Source organism: Electrophorus electricus, chromosome 15 (assembly GCF_041902795.1).
Source record: "Electrophorus electricus isolate QZ-2024a chromosome 15, ASM4190279v1, whole genome shotgun sequence".
NCBI lineage: Eukaryota > Metazoa > Chordata > Actinopteri > Gymnotiformes > Gymnotidae > Electrophorus > Electrophorus electricus.
In genome coordinates, this window is record NC_137511.1 from 19880001 (window position 1) to 19905000 (window position 25000).

Below are 25000 nucleotides of genomic sequence, written 5' to 3' on the forward strand. Positions count from 1 at the left end.
CACTGCTGTTCTGTCTGATGAGTGTGTGTTACACTGATGTTCTGTCTGATGTGTGTGAGTTATAGGGCAGCACTGCTGATCTGTCTGATGTGTGTTTGTGTGTGTGTGTGTGTGTGTGTGTGTGTGTGTGAGTGTGTGAGTTACAGGGCAGCACTGCTGTTCTGTATGATGTGTGTGTGACTTACAGGGCAGCACTGCTGTTCTGTGTGACGTGTGTGTGTGTGTGTGTGTGTGTAAGTCTCTGTGTCTGTGTGTGTGTGTGTGTGTGTGTGTGTGTGTGTGTGTGAGTGAGTTACAGGGCCGCACTGCTGTTCTGACTGAAGTGTTTGAGTTACAGGGCAGCACTGCTGTTCTGTATGATGTGTGTGTGTGTGTGTGTGTGTGTGTAACACTGCTGTTCTGTTTGATGTGTGTGACTTACAGGGCAGCACAGCTGTTCTGTCTGATGTGTGTGAGTTACAGGGCAGCACTGCTGTTTTGTCTGATGTGTGTGTGTGTTACACTGCTGTTCTGTCTGATGAGTGTGAATTACACAAGTCAGCACTGCTGTCCGGTCTGATGTCGTTGTGTGTGTGTGTGTGTGTTTGTGTGCGTGTGAGTTACAGAGCAACACTGCTGTTCTGTTTGATGTGTGTGACTTACAGGGCAGCACTGCTGTTCTGTGTGACGTGTGTGTTACACAGCTGTTCTATCTGATGTGTGTGTGTGTGTGTGTGTGTGTTACACTGCTGTTCTGTCTTATGTCTGTGAGTTAAAAGGTAGCACTGCTGTTCTCTCTGATGTGTTTGAGTTATAGGGTAGCACTGCTGTTCTGTCTGATGTTTCTGAGTTATAAGGCTGTTCTGTTTGATGTGTGTGTGTGTGTGTGTGTTACACTCATGTTCTGTCTGATGAGTTTGAGTTACAGGTCAGCACTGCTGTTCTGAATGATGTGTGTGTGAATTACAGGGCAGGACTGCTGTTCTGTCTGGTGTGTGTGTGTGTGTGTTACACTGCTGTTCTGTCTGAAGTGTGTGTGTGTGGGTTACAGGGCAGCACTGCTGTTCTGTATGATGTGTGTGTGCATTACAGGGCAGCACTGCTGTTCTGTCTGATGTGTGTGTGTGTGTGTGTGTGTGTGTGTGTTACACTGCTGTTCTGTTTGATGTGTGTGACTTACAGGGCAGCACTGCTGTTCTGTGTGACATGTGTGTGTTTGTGTGTCTGTGTCTCAAAACATCACTGTCTGGGCCCACGGTCCATCCTGACCCCTGCTAAGTGTTTCAATATGTATGCTTCCATCCCAAGTATGCCTGCACTATAAAGCTGTGCTTTTTACTGTACTGCACTAGTGAAAAGAGGTGTTCTATAAAACAGACTAAAACACCTGACAGTGTGCTGGAAACTTCTGTCTGTGAGCCCTTTTCTCACTGCTGTTTTAGTGATGCTCTGAGCACTCACAGATCTAATGCCAACACTGCCCCATTTAAATAACCAGAATTGTCCTGTTTCACCCGAAGCCATGCATGGGCTGAATTCAGAACACACTGTCCCAAATGTACTTAGTAACATATTCTTTTAAAATGCATAAAAAGAATAACCTGTTCAAAATACATTCAGATACATTTTAAAAAAGCATTTGTGAATTGGCTGTGCTGTACTGTCAGTATTAATTGTCACACTTTTGGTCAATGTTAGAAAATGAAAGTTTTCTTACTTAGTGCTTTTTAATGGTGAATTTATTAGCCATTGAATGGTGAATTTATTAAGAAGGCCAGTCACTCAATATGAAAAGATTAGCAGTAGTCAGCTTTGATTTTCCCTCCCAGTTTCTGCTCAGTAAAATGGTTTTTGCCTACATACTTCATTATAAATCTGATTTTTTTGTCAAATATATTATAAATAGCCATGACTGGGCTTATCATATAGGAAATGCATTAGTAGACCATTTGCTGCTATTATTGCTGAGATATTCTCCTAAAAATGCATAAAGTATCTGTATTCTGAATACTGCCTTTTCAAACTGTATTGTGGACAGTTAATTATTGTATGTTGAATTCTGGATTGTATTTGGAACCTCTCTTTTTTGGTCTTGTATTACAGCTCTGGTATTTAAATTGTGTATGTGTGCAACAGCAGTTCTCTTTTTGATAAACTCCATAACACTATCAGCAGAGCTGATCCTGTCAGCACGTAAGTAAACATTGCCTTGCCAGAAATGTTTCTACTATCAACAAACTATAATTTATTAACTAAAGTAAATTGTGGATTGTGTGAATTCATAGTACAAGAACTGGATTGCTTAAAAATACTAGGACAACCAAGGGTATTTTTCAGTATTTGATAGGTCCTTTTCTATCCTTGAGCACTTATTGTTAACAGCTTTCATGTTTTACTTTATCTAACTGATCTAAAGAAACTGCATTGTACACAGTCTTTAATACTGTCCACACACCTCTCTGTGTGTTCACTGCAAAAATCCAGACGAACCAGTCTGTGTGTTCACTGGAAAAATCCAGATCAAATCATTTGTGTGTGTCTGAGCATTGGTTTCCTTCTCATAAACAGATACCTCAGCTTCTCTCAGGTTTCATTTGGTGATAGATATTGAAACCTGGATCTGAGGAGCAGTATTAAACCCATCCAGAGTAACATACCCAGTGGAATCTTCCTTTTAATGATCCACTCTCTGTGGGCTTTGTTAAGATCCCACTCACACTGTCCTGGCTGCAGCTCTAGTAACAGTTTCTTGTAATGAATATAACTTCCTTTGCAAACACAATTTTTCTGGTTTATTCTAAATATTGAAGCCATTTTGTCTCTGCTGCCAGTAAAGCAAGAACAGCTTTTTATACAAGTTCCCAAAGGCAGTTGTCTCATTCTTAAAATTTAAATCCTTTAAGTAAACAGAAGGGACATTTCTTTAAACCCATCAGTACTGGTTACTCAACATCAGTGTGTGACACATGTAACAGGGTTTTTGACTGCCAGTGTACATAACAGTTCCTTTTTACTTCCAACACACACATTGCAATGGTAAAATTTTTAACAATACTCTGCAATATTAACCTTCATCATAGTAGAATAATTAATTCATTTTTTCATTAGCATTATTGAAAAGTACTGATTAGGGACTCCATTTCCTCTTTTGTTTATAATCATTAGGAAATGGTAAACGAACAATGGAAGATCTCCAAGTGGTTCTCCTTCCATTTGAATGGGTGTTTGCCATTGGCTATATTATTGCAATCTTTGTAGTGGAGTTATCAAAACAAAAAGGTAGGTGGAGACAGTCACAGAAACATCAAAACAAATAATCACAGAAGATCTAGTGGGCATAAGATGGTCTGTTCCAGTTTATGAGATTGTTTTGCAGGAGTCCTTTCCTAGTGTGTCTAGTGTAACACCTTAGTGTTGCACTAATCAGGCTCAGGTGTTTCACTGATCAGATAAAGAAATATTTAACAATCAGGCCAAGTAATCAGTAATCAGACTAAGACATTCAGTAATCTGACAGTGTAATCAGGTCCAGCTGTTCAGTAATCTGATTCAGCTATTTCACTAATCAGACCCATGTATTCAGTATTGAAGAGGTGTCCAGCATTTGTTGATGTAAAAACATCTTGAACTGGTTAATGAATCTTAATGGACCCCACTGTGGTAGCTCAGACTGGTGTGTATTACCGAGCCCTTTTATCAACAGAACATCATAACAGCCAGTTGCACATGCCATCTTAACATAGCCCCATACTACTACATAACACTATGTGTTTCTCATTTAAAATTGCATTTATGTAAAATTGCTAACAACTAGAATGAATTACATTTTATTTAAAACTACTGTAGAACATCAAAACAACTGGTTTATAGCAGATATATAACTTCAACTTCAAATTTTGTCTAAAACACAGATAAAGAAGATTATGAAGAAGAAGAAGAAGAAGAAGAAGAAGAAGAAGAAGAAGAAGAAGAAGAAGAAGAAGACGAAGAAGAAGAAGAAGAAGAAGAAGAAGAAGAAGAAGAAGAGCTAGATGCAATACAACTGAACCGTGTAGAGGACTCAATACCACAGCATCCTGCAGAGGTAGGATATCCCACACTCACATTCTTCACACACTACAGTAAACACAGACGTATGTAGTGCATCATGCAAGGCATACTTACATAAACATCTGTAGCGTATTAATCATGGAAGGCACAGTCACTGTTTCTGATATACGGCTATAGAAGTGTAATTCTGACAAAAACAAACAAACACAAACAAAAAACAAACAAAAAAACAAACAAACACAGTCAGGGGGTAAATAAGAGTTTTAGCAGAGGTAGGGCCTCATTTATCACAATGGTTCCAAATGCGCTGTTAAACACAGCCTAGTTTATTTGCAAGTTTTAAGAGAAGATAAGTGCTAGAATGTGTATGGCAGGGTGCTGCTCACACAGATGACCCAGTGTCACACCATATGACATTAAGTGTAAAACCAGACTGTTTGCATGAGTTACATGTTTGCATTTGGAAAACTGAAGTGATGTAACCTTTGATCTTTGCTGATACCACATTTATGTTTGTGCAACATGGGAGAGTCAAAGGGCCCTGGATTAGGAGCCAGAGAAGTCACATGGTTTACATTAACCACAGATAAAAAACAATTATTGTGTATAAAAATGTATCAGAATCATCTTCAAAGTCATCCTTAGAGTAGGGACATTTGATGGTCTTGCCTCCAGCTGAATGCATGTAGTTCTAATTTTAGTTCAGCATACATTTTGTGATTAATGACATCCATTTAAATACTAGAAAAACATTTGTGCTTCTATTACTTTATCTCAGTTCTGCCTTTGCCACCATCAAGTAAAGTACTTTTATATAGACTTGTCAATGAGGAACAAACCTCAGGAACAAACCCGAATTACTTTGTTGAAATGGACACATTTTGAGCAGATGTGGGGTCCCCCAGGGTTCTGTTCTGTTAAAATGCTTTTTTCCATTTAGTCCAAGACTCTGGAATGTCTTACCAGAGCTTTGCAGATGATAATCAGATTTATTTGCCTCTCTCACCAAGTAACTGTGGTCTCATTGACTCACTATGTCAATGCGTAAACATATTACAAATGGGATGTTTCATCACAAGAATTTTACCACTGTAATTTTGGGACCACTGTAGTCAACTGATGAACTGTTAATGTCTAAAGATGAATGTAAAATAAATAAGAAGAATGTATGTTATTAATAAATTAAGCATATTAATCATACTGTCTCTAGGGTGGTCACATGACAGATTCATGACCTGCAGAAAAGCCTTCCCCTGGAATGAATGTCTGCGTTGCCATGGAGAGAGGGGTCAAGTACGTTATGAGAAGCTTGAAGATGAGATGGCCTGCTTCCACCGCTGGAGTCCACAAGAGGCATTAGCCCTAGTCTGCATGCACAGGTTTTCCTTCTTGAAGTGGAGTTTCTCCTCAGTCTCACACTAGAACAGAATAACTGTATATTTATGTGTAAATTTGTAACAAGTCCTGTTACCAATGTTAAAACCAGTGCTATTTTGGCTACATCCACCATTGCAAAAAGGATAACAGCACACACTCTTTATGAAGCCAAAAATTTATTTTCCCTGTCTACATGACAACACTGTAAACTGAGTTTCTGAATATCTTTATCATGGAAGGAGCTATGCAGTCTTTGCAAGTAGAGAAAAGCCAAAACACATAGAAAAAGCTGAAAAATAAATAAATAAAATAAAATAAATAAATATATATATATATATATATATATATATATATATATATATATATATATATATATATATATATATATATATATATATGCGAAGGCCTTAGATAATGGCTGTTTGAGCAGCTGACCAATGGAGTGAAAGTACTAAACATCCAAATCCAATCACCTGTCAGCTTTATGCTTTATTACGTACTAGGAGGACCCAGTGTGTAGTGAGGCTCACAAAATGTGGACAAAACCAATGAGGGTAGCAATGACATCTGAAGTGTCTGTTTGTTTGCTTTGGCATTTATTATTAATTACAGAATTTTTTAACAGTAGAGTAATGCTTACACGGGTCCCCACTGCCCTGCTCAGATTTAAGTTTTCCCTGTTTAATCACTGAGCACCAGTGTTATCTTATGATTCATTCTCCCATATGTTCTTCCAGTACTGTTCTCTTTCAGCTCTGGGTGGATCCACAGTCAGAGTTATGCTGAATTCTGACTGAGAGTGCACTTTTTAGTTTTTTAGCTGGTGTTTCTTTTGTGTATCTCTGCAGTCTTGGTACCAGTGGTGTTCACCAGTTTAGCAGACTTTAGAGCCTCCGTTATAGGTCACCCATTTAATATCTTCCATAGTCAGACACCATCTTTCATCTTTATGCCCTTCTGGAGCTCTGTCAGATGTTGACTTCCATCCAAGTTGTCTTCCTTGTCATGGTTTGTATTTTATAGTCAAGGTTCTCAACCATGACTACTGCAGCAGCATATACCAGTTTGTTGGTTTCTTATACTGGTTTTAGGTACTTTCATATCTGCTAACATACTGTGTGATGCAGTTTAGCTATGATCATATTCCACATGTCCACAGCTGGACCACACAGCATGTCCATGTTACATTCTGCTACTGGTGGATTCCAGCTGCAGTCTGACTGTTCTTTCTCATGTGCAGGAGGTGTTCTGTCTTGGCAGTGGTATTCCCCCCCCCCCTTTTAAAATTATATAATTAATTTGTATCATATGATTGCATTGCGAGATCACAACTGATTTTGATGTCATTTCTTAAACACATTTAAAAAGTTAAAAAAGGGGGTTTATGTCTTAACCAGTAATCATGCAACAGCAAATTATGAACATTATCATTTCTACTGACTGAACACATCAGTCATTTCTACTGACTGAACACTGAAAGTGAAAAGGATTGCAAGACTTTAAACTTCAGGGATTAGCGTCTTTCACTTCATCTCTGTTGTTTGTGTACACGCATGTATACACAGCTTCTTGGGTGTATGTGTTCTTTTGTATATGTATATATATGTTCATAATTTAGTAAAGCTTTATATTTATAAAATTGCTTATGTGTTGTTTTTTATTTTGTCTATAGTCTGTTTGTGCCCCCTCAAATGAGAGGTGCCTGACACCTCTGGTGATAGGAGACATGGGGGGATCTCTGCTGTAGGTGTGGAGTGTCAGTGAGCCTCTGCAGCAGGTGGGGAGAGTCAGTGAGCCTGTGCTGCAGGTGTGGAGTGTCAGTGAGCCTGTGCTGTAGGTGGTGAGCGCAAGTGATATGTCAGCACCAAACAGCAGTCTTAACTTAGTCTGCAGTCTTAACAGCAGATTGTTTATAGGTCAGTGCATCGACTCTCTGAACAGGTAAAACATAAGCAAAGTTTTCATTCTCAGTCCAAATGTTCTTAAGTCTTAATAGCTGTGAGTAAGGGGAGTTTTGCAGGCCGTGGAATGTGAAGAGTTATATTGCACATACAACTGAGAGTCTAGGTTTCACTGAAACCTCCAATAAGGTTATCCTCATGCCAGGATGTGCTATATTCCATGCACATTCAAGAGCTGGAACTTTAGAACCCCTCGAATGTTATGATTCAAACATCTACTTTTTAAAATATAAACTGGTTCATCATCCTAGAAATTCAGAAACACTTTGCATGCACAGCTGATGAAGGACCTCTGTTCAAAACATCCTGTTTATCTGGAAACCCACTGGCAATACAAACAGATATGCCATTAATGTAATGTTCATAAACACTTGCCACTGGAAAGACAGTTTATTAATTATGTTGGTCTGAAGGTGTTCAACATACCGATCAGCAAACCTTCACACTGATGCCTTTGTGCCAGATTCAACAGACTTTGATCAATATGAGACTACAAATAAGCATAAAATCCAATCAGCTCTTGCTCTCAGTTCTCACACACAGTAGTATTTCTTATCATTTATGTTTCTGTTGGTTTGTTATATTTATTCTCATAATGTTTTGTCCAATTTAATAGAGAATCAGGAAATAAAGGTACACCAACAAGATCCAAATTGCTGTCTGACCCTGTAGTTATGTTTGGGCCCATACTCATGTCACAGTAAAGAAATGCCTGGAGAGACAGGCCTTTTTTGTTCTACCATGTCTGTTCTCTTATAACATTGTCAGATTTAACAGAAAACATTTGTGCAGAGCTTCCATAACATGCTCTCACAGTTGGCCAGTGAGCATAAATGCTCATAATCTATTTTCAAAATGTCACAACAAACAATACATATTCTTTTCTTTCAGGATTGTAGTACAGTACTACACTTCTTGCCATGTCTGTGTCAGATAACTCTGATTTAAGAGTCACAGTCAGCAGATAAAAGCACATAAAGTATATATAATTGCAATCAGACACTGTACTTGTGTCTTCTCATAAATTAGGAATTGTCAAAATTCATAGCTATATTAACTGACACGGAATTATAAAATTTGACATTTGAATAAGAAAAAGATGAGTAAGAAGCCAACCACAGCCTCATATCAGTTTGGTGGTTGTCCATAACTCTTCATATCCACAGCCTGCACAACAGACATTAATGAAGGGTGGAGCGTGGGTCGATTGCTCATGTGACATGACAGGAATGCCTTTATAAACCTAAACTGTACAGTCACACGGACTTATTTGATGCATTTCTAAGCCTATCATTATTTCCAAAGAACACCTCACTGTCTTTTATCTTCATATCTTTAATGTCTTTAGTGTCTTCGTACCACTAAAGTACCACTACTTCGTAGTGTCTTCTGAAATAATTTTAACATGCATCCTAACATTTAAAATGTCCAATGCATAAACACCATTTTGGATTGACTATGTGAATAATGTAACGTTAGTAAAGATAAACAAGTAATTTCTGTTAATGATTGGCTCAATAAAGGTTGATTCGCCACGAATTGCTGTTATATGATTGGTTAAAATCGACAACTGTATGGCATCAACTGTTCCGCATACATGTGGAAGTGAAAGTAAAACTGTTCTCATATCTTACGGTAAAACATTTTCCAAACATGAAGATTGGCACAATTCTTTACTTTTTCCTCTCAAACGCCGTTCACGTCTGTAAAGGTAGGCTTTGATTTAAATATTGTTATTTTTAGTTTGTTATAGTTACGTTAGTTTGTTAAAGTTCTGTCGATTTAAATGGCGCCCAATGCGTAATTTAAACGTAGCGAAGTAAACGATACTGATTACTTTCCCGTTTAAACTCTTGATTAGAAATAAAACCACACAAACACCTGGTCGCTGGAAGAAATATATTTTAAAAGCGATACATTTAAAAATGAATAATTTTAATCGCTAAATATGCGTACCAAAAAAGTGTCGATTGCGGCACTTTGATGCTCAAAATTCTTAAGGTCAGTATATTTTCACACAATAACAGATGTACGGTATTATTCAAATTGAGGTTACTATCTTTTATAATTCTAGGAGAACCTGGGATTAAAGGTGCCTTGCTGATCTTGTATAAGAACAACGACTAGGCGTGTCTAGCCAAAAAAAAAAAAAAAATCGTTTCGACTTGTTTTTATGTGCAGTTACAGTGCACACAGCCAGTGGAGCAAGATCGTTTATTTTGAACTCCAAATCTCTTTTTTTGAAATGCAAATCTAAAACTATTACTCCTTTACCAATGTTTCTATTTATTTTAGGGTTCAGTGTATTGGGCCCCTCTGGTCCTGTGGCTGTCCAGCTTGGAGGCTCTGTGATGCTGCCCTGTTATGTTCAAAATCCCATACCAGTGGAAGAGCTGGAAGTGGAGTGGAGAAGAACAGACCCTGAAACTTTAGTGCATTTGTTCCAAGATGGAGAGAGTCGATCAGAGTCTCAGGACCAGGCTTACCATGATAGGGCACATTTCTTTACTGAGGACATCGCCCATGGAAACTTCTCACTCTTACTAACAGATGTGACCATTATGGATACAGGAGTTTACAAGTGTGTTGTTTACAGAAACCAGGAATCTAATGAAACTTTGATTGAAGTAAAGATGAGTGGTGGGTGAATTATTATTAACACTGTTTTGTCATACAGATTGAGTATTCTGTGGGAAAATAATTTTGATTTAACTCTGCTCTAGACATTATTTCACTTGTTTATTTAAATCACATGATGTTTCTTAGACTTTGCTGAATGTATTATAAAATTTTACTATCTGACCTGAGGTTTTAAAATGAAATGCTGAACTGAAATATATCAAATGTTTTATATATTTTTTCAGAGTATTTAACTTTGTCTGGAGGACAGGCTGTGTCTCCATATGTGGGGGGGGGACACCACTCTGAACTGCTCTGTACACTCCCACATCCCCCCAGAGGAGCTTGAACAGGTCTCATGGAAAAAAATGGATCAAGATATTGTAGTATTGCTCTTTGTAGAGGGTGAAATTCAACCAGAGTCAACTAATGAGAGATATATAGACAGAGTTGAGCTTTTCAGCTCTGAGGAAATCCACAGAGGAAACTTCTCACTTAGACTGAAGAACATCCAAACTGAAGACAAAGGCCTGTATATATGTGAAGTTCTCCATGAGGCGTTCTCAGCTAACACATCTGTGGAAGTACTGCAGTTGGGTAAGTTAACATCTCCATGGTAGCAGGGATGTACAGGAATGGGGCCTGACATTCCACATTTGTCTAAATAAAGATGAACAGAACTAAATAACTAATGGCAAGAAGTTTCTGAAAATATGATATTAGATTTTTTATAAAGAAACATGTTTCCATTATGTCCTTTCAAATTTGGTAATCTAGTAATATGCAAGGTATACTTGTCAACATTCTAAGTGATGAAAACTCAGGCCATGATGAACTTTGTTGATAGCTTTAGATGTCAAACCCACGTTTACAGAAAGATACACTGAGAAAAATGAATTAAGCAAACCATAATGGCTTCTTTTAAATACTCTGTTTAAAAACACCAAAAGTTGTGACCAGGTGTCAAAAGACATAATTATTTAGTCAATTTTCCATTTTTAAAAAGGAACTATAAACAGCGAATGTGCTCAAATACCTAAAGTGCAAAATTAATGGCACCATTAAATTAATATGAGCAAAACAAATAAATATTAATGTAATTGTTTGAGGGAATTATCCATTTAGTTATGACAATCAAAAATGTTATTTTCCTAACTAACACGTGTGGTTAGACAGTATTGGAAACTGAGGAGAAATCAATAAATAACAATCTGGCATGTTCACTTTTCCTAAAAAAAACTGCAAGAGACCATGTGTACTTTCAGGATTCTTGGGACTATTGTCAGGCCTTTGTCTGTGTGGAGTTTTTGTGTTCTCGCTGTGTCTGTGTGGAGTTCACGTGTTCTCCCCGTGTCTGTGTTCATTTTATGTGTTCTCCCTGTGTCTGTGTGGAATTTACGTGTTCTCTCTGTGTCTATGTGGAGTTTCCTTCCACATTCCAAAAATGTGCATGTGAGCTTGATTGGTATCTCTAAATTGGCCTTGTGTGAGGAGTGTGTTCATCTGCATGTACCTTGTAATGGACTGTTGCTCTTTGTGTGTGTGTGTGTGTGTGTGTGTGTGTGTGTGTACACTATCAAGAGCGGATTCCTGCCTTGTGCCATGTGCTCCTCATAGATCAAAAGATCAACAGAATTTGATAAGAATATATTCCCTTTTAAGTTGGAATGACATTTAGCTGGATGCAAAAGTGCATCTTTGATCTTTTAATCTATTTATTATTTTATTATTTTTAATGGACAACTCACTGAGACCTACATTGTTGGTTTGTCTTGTTTTATTAATTTTATATACTGTTAAATTATTGCCATTTTATCAAATTCCTTTAAATGTTGTTTTATATTTTTATTTTCTTGTATACTTTATTATATTATTACATGCTCTTTTTACAGGGACCTACAGTGAATTAGACTTTGTACACTGAACAAATACATTTCACATACAGTTAAATACAAGTAATTATGTGTCTTTGCCACAGGTTTCTCTGCCATCCACAAACTGGAGTTGTTTCTCTGTGCTTTTGTTTGTTTATGTGGACTTTCCCTTCTGCTTGTCTGCATACCATGGACGTGTCTAAAACTGGACGGTACGTGAGATCTTCATCTAAATACTGTTGATGTTTTTGGTAATGAAGTTTTCTTATACTGCAGGGAACTTAAATACAGTTCTTCTTAATCTCTTCAGATAACCACATGATAAAAATACAGCATGTCCTCGTCTTTTGTCCAAACATTGTTATGTTTCTTGCCTTCATCCTGTGGGGACAACTTGAGGGTAAGTATTTAACTGACTTTTTGAAGTTTCATTGTGTAGTGTTTGGAAACACTGATTCTAGTCTCTGTTAAAATTTCAAAGGCACACAAATGACATTAACAGTTGAGAAAACTATAATATATGCTAGTTTAGTAATGGATTGGCCTCTCAAACATAAACTTAGAAACAGTATAGGAAATGGTTGTCTGGATAAAATGCAATCAACAAGCATTTTCCCCCAGAACAAGCACAAAATGCATCATGCAGATTGTCCAAAGGGATTTTAGACATGTCTGTTACACCCTCAGATCCTTGGTCACCTGAGATTGAATGTCAGCTTGAATTCTCTAAATTCTCAAACATGGTCTTTTTTATTTATGGATTACGAAAATGTCCCAGAGACTAAAAAATCGAATAGGGCACAGTTTCACAACCAACCAATAGTATATGAGTGGCTAAAAAGTTTCTCAAAATAGTTAGATTCTATTTTTACAACAGTCTTCCTCTGTTAATAGTACACAGTTCCCATAACTGTATGACCTTTTGTATTATGCAATGGCAGTGTCTTAAGGTTCATTCTACAAATTCTCCACTGTATCCGCTGGGACAGCACATTAGAACATGTGAACAGACCTTAAAAATACTAACAAAGACAATTAAATTACAGCCACCAGCTCAAGCACCGCAGTCACTGTGTCTTTTAATAAAGTTTTGGAGCGAAGAAACATACTGTATGAACAATTAAACTATCCCAGTGCTTTCAAAGCATATTGTAAATGTTTGTATTTTATATTGATTTGGGATATGAAGAATACTTATTAAAATTATTTTTATTTTGCTTCAGGATTTTTCAGTGAGGTAGCTGTCTGTTCAGCTATTAATCTCACGAGGATTCTTCGACTGCTGTATTATTCTCCATTCACTTCTAAAGGTATGTTTTACCAAGAAATATTGTCTTGAATTAAGTGTTTGTCAGATTAATAACTTAATATTAATGGGACAAAGGCTGAGGGCAGCGACTATCCCTGTAGTACCAAGGTTTGAGACCTGGGTGTGGTTACTGCACTCATCACAAATGGTGCCAGAAGTGATATGGCACTGAAGGAGAAGGTGGTGTGATGAGACCATCACACTCATTGAAGGAGAAGGTGGTGTGATGAGACCATCACACTCCTTGAGATTAAAAGGGGTGCTTTGATTGTTGTGCGAGAGTGCTAGCTCTTTGGTCTTGTGACTGAGGCATGTGTTTGCCACCTGTAGGAACTGAGGTCAAGAGCCAAGTAGGGTTGTTATCTTTGTCACAGTGTAATTATAAAATCAAGAGTGCGTACTGAATGCTTAATAGTGGAATGGTGAATGCGTGCATTTCCTGAGACATGTACCACTTCATCTTAGTAGGAAGACACACACTGAGGGCCATGACTAACTTATGTAGATACGTATGTAGATAAAGATACCTGACATCAAGTTTTCATTCATTCATTGGCATTTACTTAGGTAGTATTTGAATATTAGGATTTATCTAGATAAATATTTGATTTTCGTGCAACATAATTGTGACACTTCCTTCTGATTCCACCAAAGAACACACCGTTAAACTGCATTTTAGTTGACTGTACATGTCAGTATTAACTTACAGACAATAACTTATGTTTACATGTGAGAAGCTAAATGTGCTATGGGATAACTTTGATACTCAAACAGTACATCAGGCGCAATGACAGTTTTGTGAATAGCAGTCCAAAATATTTGTTTACATGTACCAGATCTCTAAATTTCCCTTTGATGAGATAGAATAAATATACTTTACACAAAGGAAAAAGTTTTTTAATTATATATATTTATATATATTTCTAAAAATGACTGGATTTCCTTCAATGCCATGATTACAGGTAAAGACTAGTCCTCAGTGTGTTCTTGACATCAACATGGCTCAATAATAAGATACTGTGTATAATGGTGTGTATAATGGTGTGAAGTGTGACAGAGTGAGTATAATGGTGTGGGACAGCTCTGTTGTCTCAGAGCCTAAATGACCTGCAGTCACTGAAAGTGCTCTTGAACCCAGATCCTACAGCAGGATACCAGGATGTCTGTAAAACGGGTGTCCTGACCTCAATTTGATATAATCAGTCATTTATATGAGAATTTTCTTTTTTCTTTCAGGAATGAAACTATTAAGTTCATTAGAAGGTATTGTGATGTTGGCTGTTGTTTATTCAGGTAAGTTTACATAATTATTACATTTATGGCCATTTAATTGTATATTTATATTTGTATAATTGTATATGTGTGTCTACGAATGTATATATATATATATATATATATATATATATATATATATATATATATATATATATATATATATATATATAGAGAGAGAGAGAGAGAGAGAGAGAGAGAGAGATATTCAAAATTATAGTAAAGTACACAACAGAGGTTCCAGAGAAACAGAAGGTTTCAAACACTCACGCAATTGTTGATGGACCTCTGTCCGAAGGGTTCCGTTTCTCTGGAAACTATATATATATATATATATAATTCCCCACTTGCCCTCCAGGTGGTCTTTTTCCTTCACGCTCTGCCAGAGGTCTGGGAGCTTGAGGGTCCTGCATATTATCTTAGCTGTTCCCAGGACTGCACTCTCCTGGACCAAGTCTGATGTTGTTCCTGGGATCTGCTGGAGTCATTCTCCCAGTTTGGGGGTCACAGCCACTAGTGCTCTGATTACCATGGGAATCACAGTTCCATTCACCTTCCACATCTCTTCTAGCTCTTCCTTCATCCCTTGGTATTTCTTGAGCTTCTCATGTTCCTTTTTCCTGATGTTGCTATCACTCCAGATTGCCACATGTATCACTACGGCCCTCTTCTGCTGTTTGTTCACCACTACTATGTCTAGTTGGTTAGCTGTTACCATTTTCCAGTCTGTATCTCCAGCACCTGTATCAGGGCATCTTTGCACAGCCTGCCTGGTGTGGTAGACCCCAGCCTCTATTGATCTCGTATTCAGAGCTTGTTCCTGTGCTGCCATGACTAGTGCCTCTGTGCTGCCTTTCAATCCAGCCTTTTCCAGCCATTGGTAGGATTCTTCCATATCAGCCACTTCCACTATCACTTCCGCCTCCTGCTTAGTCTACAGTCTCAGTGTGCTGGATTTGGGATGAAACCCTCCATGCATTGTGAGGAGTTCCCTTGTCTTGATGTCAGTGGCTTCTGTTTTCTCATTAGGCCAGTTTATTATCCCAGCTGTTATACATCTGTTATATTACCCCCTGGTAGTGTGATCCCCTCAGTTCTAGCTACCTTCCGATGTCTCATTCACTTCTGACATACTGCTTGATGACATACATGTAGAGGAGGTGGCTGATCGTTGATCGATTCCGTAGCTGGTATCCATAGACACTCTTGGTGATGATTTCACTTGAGTGGGTTCAGCCACATGCAGAACAGCAACGGAGACAGGGCATCTCCTTGGTAAATCCCATGCTTGATGGTGACTCATACTATTGGTCGGAAATTGGCCTCTAGGGTTGTTTTCCACGGCTCCACTGAGTTTTCTATGAAGGCTCTTAGCGTCATGTTGACGTTATCCCTCTGAAGTATAGGCATTTTCTCTGTTTTGCATATTTTGTTAATTTCACGTTAAAGGTTCTTACTTATAGCATGATACATATATATTACATATCAAAATTTTCAGACCAATCTCAGCTCTCTTCCTAATGAGGTACCATTTCACCTGCAGCACTGCATAAAGAAATAATATGGCCCTAAAGCTGAAAATGTGAGGTCCAATTTTAGAAATTAATTTGTGCAAGTGAAAAATTAGCATTACAATTATAACCAGATAATGGCAGAAAACAGAAAAGTCTCATCTGAACAGAACAGTATTCAGTGTGGCCAAAATGCATCCATTCATCTCTACTATACTAGCTGACTTTCACGCAAAAAATCTTTAACAAGCATTTACTAATGGACAGTCAATTTTGTCAAACAAAGGTCATGACAACTGCATTATAAATCAATTGGAGATAACGGCCAACAGTTAGCATGCTAGATGTTATCTTGATGGCATTTCTAAAAGTCATCAGATTCCATTATTTTATTATAGTAAATACTTTGTCTTAAGTATTCAATTACAGATCTAGCAGGTAGTCACTAATATGTAATGGAATAAAGTAAAGTAAGCTTACCAGACCTGTGCAGAATGACTTTCATTCATGATTTTTCCCTCTTTCTCCTCTAGTGATGTGGCGTGTCTGGGGTACGGAATACAAAATCATGCTGGCTGTTGTTGGGGCTATAGCACTGTTGATCATCATAAGTAGGTGTTTCATTGTTCTAAGTTATTATGAAGTATGTGAGCATGGGCCTTGCTTATGTAGCCAGTCATGTTTTTTACTGTGGTCACATTCCTTTCCATGGCATATGCCATAATCGTATTCGGGGTCGTAATCGTAGTCGGGGTCACAGGCCAGCGTTGAAAAACCAGGAAATGTTGATGTAAATCTCATTCTCTTTATTTCAGGTTTTTTCTTGGCTTTCTGTCTGGAAGACAAATTGCCTGATGGCCTATGGTATTGTCTTTGTAAGTAAAAATGGAATGCTGTAAATTCTTTACTTTTGTTAGCTCATCTACACTTTTTCTTTATGAAGGTACTTTTGAATAAATTCCTAGTCATCTTTCACTCACAACACTTATATAGATCTGTTAATGTGCTGAACTATCTTCACATAAACGTTACTTTCTCAAGATTAGAGTCCAGTGAAAACAGGTTTTTTTTACCATGCAGTAACTTTGACATTGTGTACACAATGTACATTTTAATAAAACGTTCAGTGTCAAAATGACAGATAGAGAAGTTGACAGTTAGAGAAGTTGAGAGAGAATGTTAGACTTGACAACAGGTAACAGGTAATGTGCCACTACATAAGAACTAGAGGGAAAAAATTAAATCAGTACATACACTAATTGATTTTGTTAGGTTTGTTAGGAACTTATCCAACAAAATACATTTTATCAATCTTCAAAAATGGTTTGAATAATACCAAAAAATCCCCACAAAAATACAATTAATAACAATTAAAAAGTTATTTAAAATGAATTCAGACAAGACAAACATCACCTAAGGTTTCTATTTGTAACGTTGAGCGGTAAGGAGGCAGACGTATGTGCGGAGCAGAGCGAGATTTATTCAGGGAAAATCCAAAATCAGAGTCGTTAAGGCAGTCCAGGGTTATGGAGCCAACACGGAGAGTATGTGGATACATGACTAACAAACAAAAACACACGAAGGCAAATGGCTAGGAAAACACTTGGGGCTAAACAAGACAGACTAACAAAAATGAAGGATTTGGAACATAGATTCAAGAAACAACAACAGCGAAACAAATTCAATGAACAGCCAAAAACACAGGGAACAGGACATGGTTTAAATACATGAACTTAATGAGGGACAGGTGTGGAAAATCAAACGAGGGGCAGAGAAAACGAAACTATGGCACGGAACTAAGAAACACAAGACAGGGAAAAACACGGAACACAGAACCCGGGAGGGACTGATCGTGACGCTATTCATGTCTTTCTCTGAGTATGCTATCTCTCCCCTCAGGAATGAAAACATCTTACCACATGTGAGACAGTTAACAGTCCTTGAAGAGCCAATCATGGCTCTTACTGAGACTTTTATTGTTGTAGTCCAACTCCATGCTTGACTTTGATTCTCTAGTTTAATCTGCTGATACAGACTCAAGGGGGCTGATGTCTTGTGCAGGTCTGTTCTTCAGACCACCTCTGTATAGTGGTCACTTTCCCCTTCCTGTTTTGATTTATCACATATCACATGGCATGAAACATCCTTCTAGAGAGAAAGAGAGAGAGAGAGAGAGACAGAGAGAGAGAGAGAACAACAAAATGGTATTTTAAAATTGACCTATGTGAATCCATACTTACTGTAATTAAATCTTAATGCTACAGTCACTGACAACACTTCATAAATTAATTAAATCTACCCTATATACAGGTTTAACATAAATTACATTTTTTTGTTGGTTTTCATTTGTTTGTTTTGTTTGTTTTTTACTCAGCATAATATCTTAAAAATAAATCTGTTTGTATGAGGCCAATAAAGTGTCAACACTCATCTTAAGGGTTTTTGTTTGTAGCATATTGTCATTTTCAGTCTGTCATATGCACCTGGAATCACTCAGCTGGAATAGAGATGCCAGCTTGTCCCTGAAGCTTTCTTAGCCTCCCTCACCACTCTTCTCTGTGTAATGATGCTCTTTTGTTCCATTCACCTTCCACATCTCTTCTAGCTCTTCCTTCATCCCTTGGTATTTCTCGAGCTTCTCATGTTCCTTTTTCCTGATGTTGCTTTCACTCCAGATTGCCACATGTATCACTACGGCCCTCTTCTGCTGTTTGTTCACCACCACCATTTTCCAGTCTGTATCTCCAGCACCTGTATCAGGGCATCTTTGCACAGCCTGCCTGGTGTGGTAGACCCCACACCCTTCTCTGTGTAATGATGCTCTTTTGTATTAATTCTTAATAGCATCATGAACAGTCTTTTCATCATATGGGATTTGGGACGGTTTAGATGATAATTAGTGGCACAGTGTCATCCACCAGTGCACCACATAAATAAATGTATCACAACCATCAGTGCTGGAACATGTCCCAGCCAGAACATCAAAGTGTATCCTGAAGTGTGGTGACTGATAGCTCGCTTTGGCCTTTGAGAAAAATGTTGTTGTGGTCTGATTTGCTAGATGGATGGTGAGATCTTACTTTATAACTGTACGGCGTGTAACAGTGATACAGGGTTGTGATTGTAGGGAGTGTAACAGTGATACAGGGGTGTGACTGTAGGGAGTGTAACAGTGATACAGGGGTATGATTGTAGGAAGTGTAACAGTGATACAGGTGTATGATTGTCGGGAGTGTAACAGTGGACCTGACCTCATGTCTTCTGATTACTCCAAATTTCTATGTGCTTATTCTAATGCCCTTCTCATAGAACAGGTGCCATTCCATTTTAATACATGTTTCAGTCCTAAATATGTGTGATTCAGAGCCGTTAAAACATGGCCTCATTTGTCCTGCTCCATTTTTTACGCTGTTTTTTGTTTCCACATGCGTAGGTGAGTGTAGCATAAACTTCATAGAGATTAATTCAAATCACACACATTCACCTTCTGAACAGTGCAAACAAATGTTAAAAAACTAATTATGATCATGTTGGCCTAGTAAGGTTGCTGTCACGGCACGGCCTCCTCGTCCCAGACATCTTCCTGTGTGTGTGTGTGTGTTCATTTGCATGGCCACGCCCTTTCCGTGTATCACACCTGTTCTTTGTTTTACGTTGTTACTGTGCATGTATATAAAGTCCTGTTTAGTCGTTGGTGTTGGTTGGTGTTTGAGCCCACATAAGCAGAGTGCTTCATTGTGCTTCATTGTGCTTCATTGTGCTTCATTGTGCTTCAGAGGTCGTTTTTAGCAGTCTTCATTGTGCTTGTTTTGTTAAGTGTATGAAATAAACGTCTGTGTGTGTGACACAGCTAGTTTGTGCATCCTACCTCGACTCCCACATTACAGTAGCAACTTATGTGTCTGTACTATCTCTAGAACTACTCATGACACCAGCACTATAGAAATATTGTGGTTTTATAACAACCAGAAAAGAAATCTGCTGTTTGTATTCATACTTTTATGCAGAGCTATTAAAAAGTGCATGCAAATTATGAGGTGTGGTTAGTTCTGATGGGGTTTAAACTGATCGGCATGACGTTGCCATACCTCTGTAGCACCAAAAACCACAGTGTAAGAAACAGGCGCACATTGATTGGTCCCCACTCCTGGTGTCCATCTCTTATCCTCTCTGTCATCATGGAGCAGCACTGCATCTCCAACTGTAAACTGTTGCTGTTTCAATTATGCAGGCCAGGAGGAGAATCTGGGAGTCCAATGTGTGTCTCATAGCCAATATCACATTGGGTCTGAGTGTGTAACTGACAGCCCAGAAAAAAAGCATTCTTTCTCACTCCCTCAAGCTGCAGAGTATTGCAAAATGTCAGCAAAAATGTTTCTGACTGTTGCTGAACAGGTCTAGACTGTTGCGGGACAGGTCTGGGCTGTTTCTGGACAGGGGTCAAGCCCTTTGAGGATTTAAGAGCATGCTTGAGAGTTTGTGCAAACCTGCCCATTGGTGGCTGGGTGATATGGGGCTGAACATGTTTAACATAGTCAGCTATAAAATATGTAATGTTTTAATGTGCAGTGAATTGAGGTCCAGTGTCAATGACACAAACTTCAGGTATTCCATAGTGGCTGAATAGAATTTGTAGCCCTCGACTGGTCCTGTCTGGGTTTGTTTGTAATTTGCACCTCTGGCCACTTTGCATGGGCAGTGACCATGACATTGAACATGTGGCTGTCAGTTGGCCCTGCAAAATCCACATGTATTCATTTCAATGGTTCTCTAAGTCTAATAAGGAAGGGGGACAACTCACTGTTCCTAATATTGTACAGTACTCTTTTGCCCTGGGTGACCAATGTCAAATCTGATGGAGTACAATCTGCCTGCGTTTCAACATGGATTTCTGTGGCTTTGAACACCTCAAGAGTATCCACTTTGTGTCTGTTCCTTGTTCATTATGTCGGTCAACTGTCCAAATGTCTAACTTACTGAAGCAAAATGGCAACACTCAGCGATCATCTTGAGGGATTTAACTCAGTGATCATTTTTAGAGATTTAACTCAGCGATCATCTTTAAGGATTTAACTCAGTTGTGGTGAAAACATACAAAATATAAAAATTATTTTAAAATGTAATGGAAGGAATACTGACAAATATAATGGAGTAAATTTTTAGACTTTGCAAATATAAGAGTATAATGTGGCTTCTTTTAAAACAACTCTTAAAAGTACAATTTCTTCAAAAAAGTTACTTAAATAAATGTCACGGAGTAAATGTAGCACATTACTACCCACCTCTGCCTATGTAAAGCTGAAATTTAAAGTAATTACAATGTGCTATATAAGTGGACTGATTTATTTGATGAGGTTCAAAAACAAGCGCATTTTTTCAGACGAACATATTGGAAGAGAGTTGTATGCAGGAGTAAAATGATGAGGCCATTTATTTATTATTTAGAATCATGAGTCATAAATCCAAAAAGCAGGTAGAGATAAAAATACAATATCCAATCAGCAAAAGTGTCTAGCAGAAAATCATAATATATAAAATCATAATATAAGATATAACATACATGGGGACATACATGATACAAACAGACAGGACAACAGGAATAGAAAAGCTTTAAAATATAGGAGCACTGATAAGACTTTGCAAGGCATGTGTGAGAAAGCAATATATACATGAGCTGGCTGGAAGAGACACATGGAAGAGGTGAGAATTAGGAAGCTTGAGAGGTGGAGTATGTGATCATGGCTGGGGTTTGGGTGCTGCAGGAGTGTTCTGGGAGCAATATTATCAGTAATGTTTGATCCATCTAATTCACCTAAGTGGGAGGGATACTTAAAGCTTATTAAAGTTAGCACAGCAACGCAGTGTTTTCACTGTGTGTCCCTAGCAGAGTATATTGTAGACTCAGTCAAGAACTGCTGTGCCTCTCTGGTCAGTTAAACACTGCAACAAGAGGGGGTTTTACAAGGGCCACTAACCCATGCTCACTGTTCATTACCATGACACAGTTGTCTGTGGTTTACAACTGAGTTTATATGTTCATATTTTTTTCATTTGCAGATTTCCTGTTTAGAATATCAAGAGGATTTCTGTTTGGCATCAGTTTAATTTCAGTTTTCTTCATTGTCAACTGGAGAGGAGATGAAAAAGGTAACAGTGTTTATCAGTACTTTGTTTGCTAGAAGGAATTTTAATATTTTAAACATTTTTCATAGTGTGGAAGATGATACAAACAGGCATAACAGCTACACAGACGTTTCAACATTACAGGGCAACAATGACCAATGGGGATCATATACTGGCAGGGGTTTAAGTAGACAGACTAACATTTAACATTAATCCCTGACATGTGTGAGTCCCCCTGCACACAGCGGGCCATACCACGTGACTCAAGGGTGGAGGAGCCTTCCGTGACAGTACCCCTTCCCAAAGGGTGTGGCTCCTGAAGCGTCCTATACCTGGGCAGCACATCCCGGCCCACCATGCACACACAGACAGACACTGCACGACAATGCCCAGTGCCCACCCAACACAAGGCGGGCCAGGAACTACCACCCAGGGAGACTTCTGTGCACAGGGGAGAAAGGCAGACTCACTGTCTCTTTCAGGGCAGTCCTTAACACTCCACGTAAAGTGTAGCAGTCCTCGACAACGACCCCTCCCTAGGGGCTCGGCTCCCGACGCTTCCCCACGTCGTGACGCGCCTAAACACATACACAAGGCGCACACATACACAAACACTAGCGCCATTCCACACAGACATAAGGCGCTGTGACGTGTCCTCGGCCTCAACGGACACGCGGGGGTGCACGTCCGCCCTGGTTCCAGGCGTGCTCCTCCCCCGAACGGTCCTCCTCTCCTCTATCACTCTTGGAGTGCCCCAGAGGCAGTGTGCCTCAGAGGCTTTGGGCAGACCCCTCCAGTCTTGCTGGCGGGTCCACTGAAGGGAAGGGACTTGGGCTTTAGCCCTACCCTCCGAAGATCTCATTGTGTACCTCAACACAGTAAACATCACATGGATGTTTAAAACATAAACCTGTTTAAGAAGTTTAAAATGTGCAAGGTTCCAATAAACATGCAATACTGACAACTCAAGAGTACTAGATAATGCATAGATGCAGATGGAAGTACCATTAGTCCATTAAAGGACTAGCGAGACAAAAAGGAGAACAAAAAATCAAATTCAAAACACAAAAGATGCCTCAACCACTGTGATAGACTGCCTGGCACAAATAAAAATAATTCAAGCTGGTCTGAGATCAGCACAAACAGAAGGCAAACAGAGAAAGCAGAGGTTATGGTATGTAAGTAAGTAAGTAATGTTTATTTATATAGCACTTATCGTAGACAAGAGTCACAAAGTGCTTTGCAAATTCAGATTACAGGGTAGTAAAACCACAAGTAGGACAAGATAAGACACAACATAAAACCACAATACAACAGTAAAACACAATACCACGCAGTGTGGGTGCTACCACCGCAAATGGTGAGTCTCCATGAGCCTTTAGATGTGTCTGTGGAACATATAAAAGGCTTAGCTCACCTGACCTGATCTGTGGAACACTTAAAAGACATAGCTCATCTGATCTGATCCGTGGAACATATAAAAGACCTAACTCACCTGATCTGATCCGTGGAACATATAAAAGACCTAACTCACCTGATCTGAGAGCGTGAGCTGGTATGTGAAGAAAGAGTAGTTCAGACACACAGGCAGGGGCCTGACCATGCAACACTCTATATGCAATAGTTAGAATCTTAAATTGGAAAACAGAAAGCCAGTGGAGAGATTTCTGTGAGGGGAATATGTGGGATTGTTTTATTGACCCACTGAGTAATAGCTGGAGATGATTTAGAGCAGATCTAAGTTAAGAGAACATTACAGTAGTCAGTGAGCGATGAAATAAAAACATGTATTAGCATCTCAACACCTAAATTATGTATGCTAAGGTGTGCAGCAGAGGAAAAATGTCCAAAGCTTTGCTTAGTCAAGGGGCTGACCTCATCAGGAGCAACAATCAAAACCTCAGTCTTTTCAGCATAAAGATGCATGAAGATATACGTAGTCCAGTCCAACTGCATCCAGGCAATCTAAAAGCTCAGCTACCCTGTGAACCTCATTAGGTTTGAATGTACAATGAAGTTGGATATTATCAGTAAATATGTGATATGCAATATTAAACTTTTCCATGATCTGTCCCAGAGGCAGTAAATATAAAGAAAATAGCATGGGCCCCAAACAAAATGCTACGGCACACCACAGGATAGTCGGGGAGGACACAGGCTTAAAGTCAACAATAGATGTAGTAAAACTTCTCTCAGTGAGATGAGATATAATCCAGTCTAAGGCTACACCTGATATACCCACCCAGTCCTGTAACCTCTTAATTAAAATATAACGGTCAACTGTGTCAAATGCAGAGTTGAGGTTGAGTATCATCAGTGCAGTACAATCACCCACATCAGAAGACATAAAAAATGCAGTCTCAGTGGAGGGTCCTCTCTGAAATCCAGAAACTTGTCATAACAATGTGTCTCTCCAAAGCTGCAGAGTTATTTGGCCACAATTTTCTCAAATATTCTTGATAAAAACAGAAGTTTAGATATGGGCCTATAGTTCTTAAGCACAGCAGGGTCTAAATTAGGCTTTTTCCATTAAAGGCTGAATGATAGCATATTTAAAATATGAAGGAACACATGTAGAAAATGACAATAACAAATTCATAATAGACAGTACTAGTTGGCCAATAGTAGGTAAAGTATTACATCCAATTACATAATTAGAGATTCAGCTGTTCACACCCCAGTAAAGCAGAGACAGTCTGCTAACTTGTATAAAGGACCCAGGAAGCAGCGACTTCACCCAGCACTGCCAAACACACTGACTGTGAGGAGCTCCACCATTAAACCAGGGACACACCACACTGACACTGATCAACTAACAGCAACTATGAGTGACCGATGATCGCCTTCTATAAGCTCAATGTCAGCTGTCGTCGCCTGTGCTTATTTACACTAAGTACGGGTGACAGTCACTTACCGATGCTATCC

The 25000-nt window shown here is 38.7% G+C and overlaps 2 protein-coding genes across 6 annotated transcripts in view; both read left to right on the forward strand.

Moving 5' to 3' along the window:
- The window catches only part of LOC145651272 (uncharacterized), a 35805-nt gene extending 30071 nt beyond the window's left edge, over positions 1 to 5734 (forward strand). For 2 of the 3 annotated variants that reach the window (XM_081697154.1, XM_081697155.1), the window contains 4 exons: positions 2083 to 2172; positions 3145 to 3258; positions 3891 to 4063; positions 5240 to 5733. In XM_081697154.1, coding sequence (XP_081553280.1) covers positions 2083 to 2172; positions 3145 to 3258; positions 3891 to 4063; positions 5240 to 5263 — 401 coding nt within the window. In that variant the 3' untranslated portion in view covers positions 5264 to 5733. Of the gene's footprint in view, positions 1 to 2082; positions 2173 to 3144; positions 3259 to 3890; positions 4064 to 5239 lie in introns of all 3 variants that reach the window. The other variant, XM_081697156.1, reaches the window with a different exon arrangement.
- A 3203-nt stretch (positions 5735 to 8937) lies between these two features.
- The window catches only part of LOC145651383 (uncharacterized), a 20172-nt gene continuing 4109 nt past the window's right edge, over positions 8938 to 25000 (forward strand). The window contains exons 1-10 of one of the 3 annotated variants that reach the window (XM_081698161.1): positions 8938 to 9078; positions 9663 to 10007; positions 10232 to 10583; positions 11965 to 12072; positions 12171 to 12260; positions 13084 to 13170; positions 14406 to 14462; positions 16486 to 16563; positions 16768 to 16827; positions 22010 to 22099. In XM_081698161.1, the coding sequence (XP_081554287.1) occupies positions 10271 to 10583; positions 11965 to 12072; positions 12171 to 12260; positions 13084 to 13170; positions 14406 to 14462; positions 16486 to 16563; positions 16768 to 16827; positions 22010 to 22099 (883 nt within the window). In that variant the 5' untranslated portion in view covers positions 8938 to 9078; positions 9663 to 10007; positions 10232 to 10270. The remainder of the gene's footprint in view (positions 9079 to 9662; positions 10008 to 10231; positions 10584 to 11964; positions 12073 to 12170; positions 12261 to 13083; positions 13171 to 14405; positions 14463 to 16485; positions 16564 to 16767; positions 16828 to 22009; positions 22100 to 25000) is intronic. The other 2 variants (XM_081698163.1, XM_081698162.1) reach the window with 2 other exon arrangements.